Source organism: Lissotriton helveticus, chromosome 5_1 (genome assembly GCF_964261635.1).
Source record: "Lissotriton helveticus chromosome 5_1, aLisHel1.1, whole genome shotgun sequence".
Lineage (NCBI taxonomy): Eukaryota > Metazoa > Chordata > Amphibia > Caudata > Salamandridae > Lissotriton > Lissotriton helveticus.
Genome location: NC_136065.1, coordinates 54,072,187 through 54,083,438, shown reverse-complemented (window position 1 = coordinate 54,083,438; position 11,252 = coordinate 54,072,187). Strand labels below are relative to the sequence as shown.

At 50.8% G+C, this 11,252-nt stretch overlaps 1 protein-coding gene across 1 annotated transcript in view; it reads right to left on the bottom strand.

The window, feature by feature from the left end:
• Nucleotides 1-6,508: 6,508 nt before the first annotated feature.
• LOC144752377 (cell adhesion molecule CEACAM3-like) overlaps nt 6,509-11,252 on the bottom strand; it is a 114,716-nt gene continuing 109,972 nt past the window's right edge. The window contains exons 3-4 of the mRNA XM_078640313.1: nt 8,125-8,511; nt 6,509-6,513 (exon numbers count right to left, since the gene is read on the bottom strand). Of these exons, the coding sequence (XP_078496439.1) occupies nt 6,509-6,513; nt 8,125-8,511 (392 nt within the window). The remainder of the gene's footprint in view (nt 6,514-8,124; nt 8,512-11,252) is intronic.

Genomic DNA, 11,252 nt, shown 5'->3' with positions numbered 1-11,252 from the left:
TAGCACAATTGCACTGGCTCCCTCTTAGACAGAGGATCCAGTTCAAGGCCCTCTGTATTGTCTTCAGGGCCCTTCATGGCTCCGGTCCGACCCCTATTCAATCTAAATTTGGGTGGTATGCTCCTCCAAGACAACTCCGCTCCTCTGATGCGAAACTGGTGATCATCCCCAGATTTAGGAAAGTCAGAGCAGGAGGTAGATCCTTTGAGGTGGCTGCGGCCAGACTCTGGAATTCCCTCCCCGTTGAGATCAGGCACATTAATGATCTCTTGTCATTTAGGAAAAAGGTCAAAACCTGGCTCTTCCCTAACTAACTCACGCCCCTTGCCCCTTTTCCCGTTTCATTCTCAGACTCTGTCAGCGCCAGGATGCCTGCAATGGTGACAGTTCGCGCTCTACAAATTCAGAAATAAATAAATAAATAAATAAATCAGGGGGGATTATTTACATGGGAAGTAAGGGCTGAGTCCATAAGTCCATGGCTGAAAGGAAAAGAATGTGATTAAATTAACATTAAACCTGGGGTCAATATGGCGGGGCCAATTCAGGCTCTCATCCTTAGCAGTAGACTGTAACTACAAAGTACAACATCAGCATCAGGACACCCCATGCAGTATAACTCCAACACGACCCCTGTAAGGGAAAAACTTCATGGTATCACAGCACATATTGTCAGACAGGAGCACCTGTAATAAATCAACAAGGCTTGCTCATTGACGTGGGATGTAACCAGGGGCCTGGAATAACACGTCAGGCAGGAACTCCTTTCACCTCAGCACCTTAGGAGAAACAACAATCTATGGTGCACAACTCGGGGCCCGGAATGGCACAACATCAACCCTCCAGGGGAAAACATCCATATACCTTAGCACCAGGATCCTGGAAAGGGGCGCAGTAATCGAAGCGCCCAGCTTTAACATAAGGCTCGGCCCTAACTCAGGGGCCAGGTACACCCGTAATATAACAGCAAGGCTTCCCCCCCCATAACCCTATGGGTATAAAACATCAGGCATAGCTTGTGAGGCATAAACTCGTCCAGGGTCACCTTAGAGGAAACAATAACACCTGGGGCATAGACATGCAGATTGGCAAACACACAGGATAACTTGCGTTAGCATAGATCGCAGTCAACTGGAGCGCAAGGAAATGACCTGGGACATCAGGCTGTCAGCATTGACCCCAGTAACACACTTCACGGTAGGGAGGTAATCAGCACTTCCTTAACCAGGGATCTCTGTGTCAATAGGCAAGGATAGCCAGTTCCTTAGGGCTCAGGTAACTCTCTGTAATAATACCCTTTTAGAGCCTTTCTCTTCCCCTAACCAGGGATTAATTCTAATTATGGAAACAAACCCGGCCTCCACTTCTCACTGTGGGGGTGGTTGCCCAGTCTAGGGGTCTCCCGTGTACCTCCCAGGTCAACAGGCAGTCCCGGTGTCCAGATGAAGAGAGGGGGGGGGGAGCACCGACCCTGTGCCCCGTGGCCCTCTCCACCCCCTCACACAGTCTGAATAAGGCCCCACTCACCGGGCTCCTGATGTCCTTCAGGCGTCTCCTGCGGGGCTCTGGCTTCTCTGTACCAGCGGGCGGGGCTCTCCTCACAAGATGGGAGCCCCGCTGGAGTGCAGACGTCCTCTGGCCGGTTTCCCTTCTCCGGAGGCTCCTCACACTCGATGGCAGGCGTCTTCAGGGGCACAGACCGGTTCCGGGCACACTTGCTTCTCCCGGACCCCTCTTCCTCACAGGGGTCCGGGGTTTCAATACGGCCTCGGAGAGGCCTCAAGGGACACACGCGGTGATTTGGCCCGCGTGGGGGAAGCCCGCCTGGCTTTCCTCCCACCTCCCACGGGGCACTCCGTCACAGGCGGAGGCGGGGTAGGCTCCCGCCCTCCGCTCTCTCTCCTCACGGCGGCGACGCTTCTCGTGGCCAGTCGGGGATCCCTCTTCACCATGGGAGCCCCGCAACACCGCCGTCGGCTTCGCCCGGGTACCCTCGGCCTCACGGGAACCCGGGGCTTTCCAGCAGCTTCCGCTGGCTTTTCGGGTCTCATCCTGCTGCCGGGCTGGGCAGCCAATCCGTGCGCGGCTGGGCGGGGGCGCGTACAATGATGCGGCATGACGCCCCCGTCACGTGACGTGGGTGACGGCGGCCTCAGGGCCTAACGCGGCCTCTCTTCACTTCGGCAGCCCTCTCCTGGCAAAGGGGGTCGCCGCAACGTTATCCACAACAGTGGGGGTCCCTCCAAGACGGCGCCGGGCCGCGGCGGTGGATTTCGGCGGCACCAGGAGTAGGCTCCCTTTTATTTAATTATTTATCTTGCCGGATGACACCCGCCCAGTTTACGGGGCAAAAGCGCGCCAAAACACAGGGTAGGCTCCCGTGGCGCTATTCTCCTCAGCAAATGGCGCTATTCACAGCGCACCGCTCCTCCCCCTCGGCCCTTACAGCTCTCAGCTCCTTTCTCAGGCCACGCAGCGGGGGTAGGAATTCAGCACTTCTCCAGCGCTTCCAAATAATAGCGCTTCACAGGCTGCAACAGTCTTTGGACTCACAGCGCTTCGGGGCAATGCAGCAGTTTACGCCAGTCAGCAGTCCACAGCACTTCACAGTAGGCTCCTCACAGCCCAGCGCTCCCAAAGGGGCCACAGCTTCAGCGGGGGGGGGGGGGGGCAGACAGTCCCACAACAATTCCTCAGGTGCACGCTCCTCACCTCCTGGGCGCTTCTTATGTGCAGCGCTGGCGTGGTTCAAGGTCCCAACAGCGTCAGGGACCTAGAGGGGGGCCCTCCTTCATCAGGGACCCCGGGGACAGCAGAGGGGGGTGTTTGAGGGGTGCAGGGCCCAGCTCACAGGCCCATGTGGCGGTAACACCTCGCAGCAGGTCCCCTCACGTTCCTGTCCCAGCTCTGTCTGACTCTCTGGTGGCACATCCCCCTTACTTATACCCTCCTCCCAGGCAGTGCCAGAACCTTCTAGAATGTTGGCAAAGCTGGCCTAAACTGGTTCAAGGGGAGGGGTTGAGCACTCTGGGTGCCAGGCTTTCCCTCCAAAAGCTAGGGGTGGCTGGGTAATAATATCTAGACCGCTGACCTACCGCAGTCAGGTGGCAAAACCCATGGCCATGGCATCCATTTTAAACACAGAACATTTCACCCGGGTACATTTTACAGTGGGGGAGATTTACAAGTGTTCACACCATTACATGACTTCACATATTAACAAGGTGTCTCACACCACACATGGCCTATACAGGTTTATTCCCATGGGGGAGACATTTCAAATTAGGTGGGCAAAAGCGAAAAATTTAGGGGGAAAGGCCAAGTCCAACACCAAGCCATTCCAGTTTGTACCCAGCCATATGCAAATCAGTCTTGACCCTGTGCCTAATGGGAACAGTCCAGCCCGAACTGCCAAGCCAGGTCCTCCCTGGACTGGAAACAAGCATCAGAGTCCCAGTTTCGGGGTTTCACCCCTCTTCAGCCAGGATAGCTTGACTCCAGTGGCATGGAGAGCACGGGAACCACGTCTGGGCTTACCCGTCCCACTCGGGTTGACAAATGCAAAAACAACAATTGCTGGACTGAATGCAGAACAATGTCATACTTTCACCCCAGTACAGAGATCTGGGCCTAAGTCCATTGTTTTTGTGCTGACCATGCCATTCCAGTTTGAACCCAGTCATATGCAAATCAGTCTTGACCCTGTGCCCAGTGGGAACAGTCCTGCCCGAACTGCCAAGCCAGGTCCTCCCTAGACTGGAAACAAGCATCCTAGGACCGGTTTCAGGGTTTCACCCCTCTTCAGCCAGAATAGCTTGAATGCTGTGGCATAGAGAGCTCGAGACCCACGTCTGGGCATACCTGTCCCACTTGGGGTTACAATTGCAAAAACAACAATTGATGGACAGAATGCAGAACAATGTCATACATTCACCCCAGTACAGAGATCTGGGCCTAAGTCCATTGTTTTTTTGCTCACTCCGCCATTCAAGTTTGAACCCAACCATATGCAAATCAGTCTTGACCCTGTGGCAATGGGAGCAGTTCAGCCCACACTGCTAAGCCAGGTTCTCCCTGGACTGGAAACAAGCATCCTAGGACCGGTTTTGGGGGTTCACCCCTCTTCAGCCAGGAAAGCTTGACTCCAGTGGCAAGGAGAGCACGGGACTCTCGTCTGAGCATACCCGTCCCACTCGTGGTGACAAATAAAATAAAACAGCAATTGATGGACAGAATGCCCAACAATGTCATACATTCACCACAGTACAGAGTTCTGGGCCTAAATCCATAATTTTTTTGCTCCCCATGCCATTCCAGTTTGAACCCAGCCATATGCAAATCAGTCTTTCCCTGTGCCCAATAGGAAAAGTCCAGCCCGAACTTTCAAGCCAGGTCCTCCCTGCACTGGAAACAAGCATCCTAGGACTGGTTTCGGGGTTTCACCCCTCTTCAGCCAGAATAGCTTGACTCCAATGGCATGGAGAGCATGGGACTCATGTCTGATCATACCCGTCCCACTTGGGGTGACAAATGCAAAAACAACAATTGATGGACAGAATGCAGAACAATGTAATACATTCACCCCAGTACAGAGATCTGGGTCTAAATCCATCATTTTTTTGCTCACCATGCCATTCCAGTTTTAACCCAGCCAAATGCAAATCAGTCTTGACCCTGTGCCCCATGGGAACAGTCCAGCCCAGTCCTAGGACCTAGGACCGGTTTCGGGGTTTCACCTAGGGGAGACCCTGGGGTACCTAATATGCCAAAATATTGTAGTTTATTCATTTCTAAGTGCCTCAAACATGAAAGTCGAGTTTGAGCACAATTTACTTTTAAATCCCGTACTGCAACACAGAGCTGCTTTTAAACTGACCTCAGTCTTCATCAGTTCACACATGCAAGTGCAGAAAGGCTGCTGGCCTCTAAACTGCCATACCCTATTATATAATAGGGACTTAAAGGCAGTCTGCCCAATTATGTATTAGGGCCTTATAGGGGGGTGATGCCAATCATAGGGGTACCCTAACCCATAGTGTACCCCAGTGCATAGTACTAGCCCTGGGCCTGTTTAGTCAGAGTACCACCAGTACCAGCCAGAAAAAAATGGGGGTGCCCAGGGCACAGCATGACTTTGCAACAAACTGACTTTTGTAACTTCGTTTTCCGCACTGTACCAAGATAAAAACACCCCTGGGGTCCCAGACAACAGCCATCAGACATCAAACCCCAGACAACAGCCACCCAACACCGGACCACAGGCAACAAACAACAAAAGACCGGCCCAGGTGACAGACATCTGTTGCAAAGATGATCCTGCATTCTACAAATGTTCTTTAAGTTATGTACCCTTATATTTTTACACGCTATCCGTAGGGGTGCTTTCAAGTCCCTCCAGAACCAAAAATGTGCATGATTTTGTAAACTTTACCTCTATATTCTTGTGACGCATGAGCAGAGACCTCTCTCACCTCACAAAAACCTACGCTGAACCCAACGTTAGTATTCCTCATGCACTACACAGCGCATTCCTGCACAGCACATGGTACCAGCATATGACTGATGTAGCACACAAACTAGGAAAAATCATGTTACATCTATTCATTAATACCCCATGGCACAGGCTCAGACAGACTTTATTTAGCGCAAGAGATAGCTCATGAAAAAGCAAAATGCCTTGTCCTTCTGTGCCTATGTAAGATCATGGCAACAATCTAACCCAATGGAGTAGAACCCTATATGATACTAGTAAACATCACCCGGTATGAGACCAATCCCACTGCACTTTATCTCTTTACCGAGCCAAGTGACATCCAATACAAGTATACAGTACGCACAGAAAGGGCACCACAGGGGAGGAAACTGTTTGGCCTGGACTTCAAAGAAAAAAGGTTCTTGAAGGAAGCGCTGCCACCACACCAGTGCACAAATATGTCTGCCCCCACCTCTATCTGCAGACCCAGGGTGGCCCTTAATATCTTTGGACGTTCAATGGATCCCGGCAATGCACATGGAATTCCAGTGCAGGACCATCCATCTCAATCACATGGGGGAAATTATTCCAATGGGAGGTAGTCCACCACCAGATACCCTACCTGTGCCAGGAAATCTGGGATAGCAAGATCAATAGGTGCACATGGTTGGAGGGGAAGGGGCAACCCCTAATTGTATGGAAATGTATGCTTTACTCTTTATGTTTCAGAGGCAAAGGAGCCATACCATTGAGCAGCACTGAGAATTGTGGCACGATACTGCACATACCAGACCTGCAATGGGGCACCTCCACGCTAATGGATATCTTCTGTCAATGCGGTTACCTTGCCTACACCCAACTCATCTTTGAGAGAAGATCTGTCTAAGTTGTCTCAACATCTGTTACAGAAAAAAACCACTGTTTTGCATCAGGTTCAAAGGAGAAGAACTGCTGATTATTTTGGCTGGGGGATTCCAGAAGAATTCGGACTGTTCAGAGAAGCTCAAGTAAAAGCCGAAGGGGCAATACCCTTCTTCACCCTGCAAACAAAAGACAACACTTGCTGGTTACAAATAACCAGATGGCAACTGATGCCAATGATTCACAATGCTGAGCTCAGTCTAAAAGCTATCAAGGGAGAACTGTGAGCAATCCGCCTGACAGTGATGCAAAATCGGTATGTGTTGGACTTGATGACCGCAATAGAGGAAGGGGTATGTGCCAAGATTTGTGCTTCCTGTTGTACTTTTATTCCCGGAAATGACATGAACAATTGGACATTAGCCAGTGCCATCAAAGAACTGCATAATCTACATGCTTATATGTAGAAGGAGGGAGATGCCCCGGAGCAGGACTGGTTGCATAGCATTTTTTCATGGATCCCATTATGGTGTCTAAGTTATTGACATCCGTGATGCAGATTCTCTTTTTTGTCCTTCTGTTATGTGTTTTATTGCAAGTGGGGGTTTCTCGCTGTAAAAATGCAGGGCTTATTTACAACTAATGTGCTCTTTTTGGAACATTTTATTGTACCATTTGAACTGTATATATTGATGGCCAAAACGTTGAACATCGAGAGATTTTGAGCAGACACACTCTGTCCAGGCTCTCCCAGCCGGAGCGTTTAATTAAAAAAACTGGTTCCTGTTTTGCCAAACGCCTCTCGTATTTTCATTCCTTTCAGGTAAATTTATATCCAAGCAACATTATGTTATGGTATGCTCTGTTATCAGTGTTTTGATAGTGCACTTATCTTCAGTGAGGGTATCCAGACGCTCTATAGCAAGTGTGTGAGGCCAGCCCTGGAGGGTGCACTTTTAAAAACCAGTCCATTGGCTTCTTGCTATAGTCAAGAAGAGAGGAGGAGGCTCTCGTGTGTTGTGAGTGGTTGTTTCAGGCTTTACAAGCCAGGAATGAGAAGGCCAAATTCATACTCTCTATGCATGGGGTGTGTCCTAATGAGACTCTGGCAGAGTGGAGGTGTCTGGAATGCCGCTGTTCAGGTTGGCAGGGCCTTGTTGGCGTGGACTCAGAGTTTGAAATGTGTGTGGTTGTGCATTAGGTGGCAGTGGACTTTCCTACGGTGTGGTGTGATGTGTGCTCAGTGTGTGAAGGTGAAGACTAGTCTGGCTGCTGCATATGGACAGTTTGCAGTCTTCAAGCATAGACCATGTTGCATCAGAATGGAACTGAAGTCATATGTGGAGCAAGGAGTGCAGTGTGCTAAAGAGTGTTTTAGGGTCAAACAGGGCAAAGGATGGACGCTATACAGCACTTGTGGGTGTCACATGGTGAAGGGGTGGTAAAATCCTGACAGTGACAACAGTACAACGAGGATTCCAGGCAAATTAATAATATATCAAGAAACACTGGTTCTTCCTCAAACACTTCAGGGCTTATTTACAAGCCCCTTACACCACTTTTGCATCATTTTTATCGTGGGAAAAGTGACGTGCGCGTGGCGCAAGTGGCTTGTAAATCTGCCCTTTCATTTTTTGAATGCACATAAGATTGGATGTGGTTCGTTCTGTTGAATGTCACTGAACTATTCAATAAACTATTTACCTGAAAGAGAATCAACTACATTTTAGTAGCAAGAGTAAGATACACAGAGCAGCAGAAAATATTTGAGTGAATTCTTGTCATCCTACCTGTGTCTTGTGTCACTGAGACGTTGATCACCTTTGTGTCCAAAACATCCAAGGCCTGTATTGATACCACATAACTCCCGGCATCTTCCAGTCCTACATCCTGGATCAGCAGGGAGGCGTTACCAAAGAGCACCACCCGATGGTGGTATTCAGGGGCCTTGTATTCCTCCTGGCCACCACACACAGGTTCTCTGGCCTCTCCCTCCCAGGAGCACTTGCTATTCCTGGCTGTCACAATAGGGCGATTGTTCCTCAACACCGACCATCTGATTTGAACTACTTCCTGCGGCTGACTGAAGTGGTACGAGACAGGCAGAAGTACAGACTGGTTGACTGTGGCAAACACTGGGTTCTGGTGGACGATGATGGAGAGGTTAGAGGAGGCACCTGCAGATAAGATATGAGAGAGGGTACAATATTGGTGGTTGGATTCTTGATAAATATGAGTTGAGATCTTTGTAAACAACAGCAGAATGCAGAAGACTTAGATAATAAACACAAAGCACACACAATGCGATCATTCAGAATAACACAGTATTCTGCAGAACAAGGTTATTCCATTGGCTGGAGACCACGGGTCCGCAGTGACTGAAGATGCCAGACAAACACGTTACCCACCTTCAGTGTCACTCTTTCTGGTGGATACTCTAATTGCAGATTCCTCACCTTAAGACTGTCCCAAGGCGCTAGACTGGATGTGGAGAATGTTCTTCATCAATGCTCCCACATGCCGATAGGTTGTGCCATCAGGCTCCTCGTTGGTTTCGTATCACCGTGAAAGGAGTGAGCAAAGTTCACATAGGAGCCCAACCCCTAAGAGCTTACATCAGTTTCTTAATCTTTATCCAAATGTACCCTCAGATGAGGTTGGAGGTGACAGTGTACCAAAACCTCTTGGAACCATATTATGATGGTCAAGAGTCCACTCCACAGAACAAGCATGTATGAGGCCAGTGAGGAATCTGCTGTTAGATAGTGTATCCACCAGAAAGAGTGTTACCGAACGTAAGCAATTATTTCTTCTGATGGATATGTTTAACTACAGATTCCTCACCTCTTGAATAGGTACCGCAGCTGAGCCTGCCAAAATTAGAGTGTCTGAGGAATAGAACCAGACTAGAAAGTCCTGCTGGACCGCGCAGGCAAAATGTCCCACCTGGCAGTCAAAGTAGTAGTGTTTTGTGAACGAATGCAGCGACGATCATGTTGCAGCCTGGCAGATATCCAGCTTCAGCAACCGTCTCCCCAGTTCCGTTGTACAGGCCGTGGTCCAGATGGAATGAGTCTGGAGGCTTTCAGGGGTGGCTCTTTGGACAGAAATGCAGAAGGTTTTGGTGCAACGGACTATCCATCTTTACGGGGGGGGGTTCTGCACCGCTGTTTCTTTCGTTGCTACGGAGAATCCTACAAAGAGCTTGTCATCTACGCAATGGTCTCTTGTGCAGTCAGTGCAACAGCTCAACACCATTTTAAGGTTCAGTCACTTAAGTCTCTCCCCCTCCTTTGAAGGGTAAGCTGGGGTAAAATACCTTACTAGAGTGGCACATAGGCCAACGTGGAAGGTCATCCCAACTTTTGGCATTGAGGCCTCTGATAGTACTGGCATCGAGGCCTCTGGTAGTACTAGCGTCGAGGCCTCTGGTAGTACTGGCGTCGAGGCCTCTGGTAGTACTGGCGTCGAGGCCTCTGATAGTACTGGCGTTGAGGCCTCTGATAGTACTGGCGCCGAGGCCTCTGGTAGTACTGGCATCGAGGCCTCTGGTAGTACTGGTGTCAAGGCCTCTGGTAGTACTGGCATCCAAGCCTCTGGTAGTACTGGCGTTGAGGCCTCTGGTGGTACTGGCGTTGAGGCCTCTGGTAGTACTGGTGCTGAGGCCTCTGGTGGTACTGGCGTTGAGGCCTCTGGTAGTACTGGTGTCGAGGCCTCTGATAGTACTAGCGTCGAAGCGTCTGATAGTACTGGCGTTGAGGCCTCTGATAGTACTGGCGTCGAGGCCTCTGGTAGTACTGGTGTCAAGGCCTCTGGTAGTACTGGCATCAAGGCCTCTGATAGTACTGGCGTCGAGGCCTCTGATAGTACTGGCGTTGAGGCCTCTGGTAGTACTGGCGTCGAGGCCTCTGATAGTACTGGCGTCGAGGCCTCTGGTAGTACTGGCGTCAAGGCCTCTGGTTGTACTGGCGTCGAGGCCTCTGATAGTACTGGCGTCGAGGCCTCTGATAGTACTGGCGTCGAGGCCTCTGGTAGTACTGGCGTCAAGGCCTCTGGTTGTACTGGCGTTGAGGCCTCTGATAGTACTGGTGTCAATGCCTCTGGTAGTACTGGTGTCAAGGCCTCTGGTAGTACTGGCGTCGAGGCCTCTGATAGTACTGGTGTCGAGGCCTCTGGGAGTACTGGTGTAGAGGCCTCTGGTAGTACTGGCGTCGAGGCCTCTGATAGTACTGGCGTCGAGGCCTCTGGTAGTACTGGCGTCGAGGCCTCTGGTAGTACTGGCGTCGAGGCCTCTGGTTGTACTGGCGTTGAGGCCTCTGATAGTACTGGCGTCGAGGCCTCTGGTAGTACTGGCGTTGAGGCCTCTGATAGTACTGGCGTCGAGGCCTCTGATAGTACTGGTGTCCAGGTCTCTGATAGTACTGGCGTCCAGGCCTCTGGTAGTACTGGCGTCCAGGCCTCTGATAGTACTGGCGTCCAGGCCTCTGATAGTACTGGCATCGAGGCCTCTGGTAGTACTGGCGTTGAGGCCTCTGATAGTACTGGCGTCGAGGCCTCTGATAGTACTGGCGTCCAGGCCTCTGATAGTACTGGCGTCCAGGCCTCTGGTAGTACTGGCGTCCAGGCATCTGGTAGTACTGGCGTCGAGGCCTCTGGCAGTACTGGCATCAAGGCCTCTGATAGTACTAGTGTCAGGCCTCTGGTAGTACTGGCATCAGGCCTCTGGTAGTACTAGTGTCAGGCCTCTGGTAGTACTAGCATCAGGCCTCTGGTAGTACTGGCATCAGGCCTCTGGTAGTACTGGTGTCAAGGCCTCTGGTAGTACTGGCGTTGAGGCCTCTAGTAGTACTGGCGTTGAGGCCTCTGGTAGTACTGGCGTCAGGCCTCTAGTAGTACTGGCGTTGAGGCCTCCGGTAGT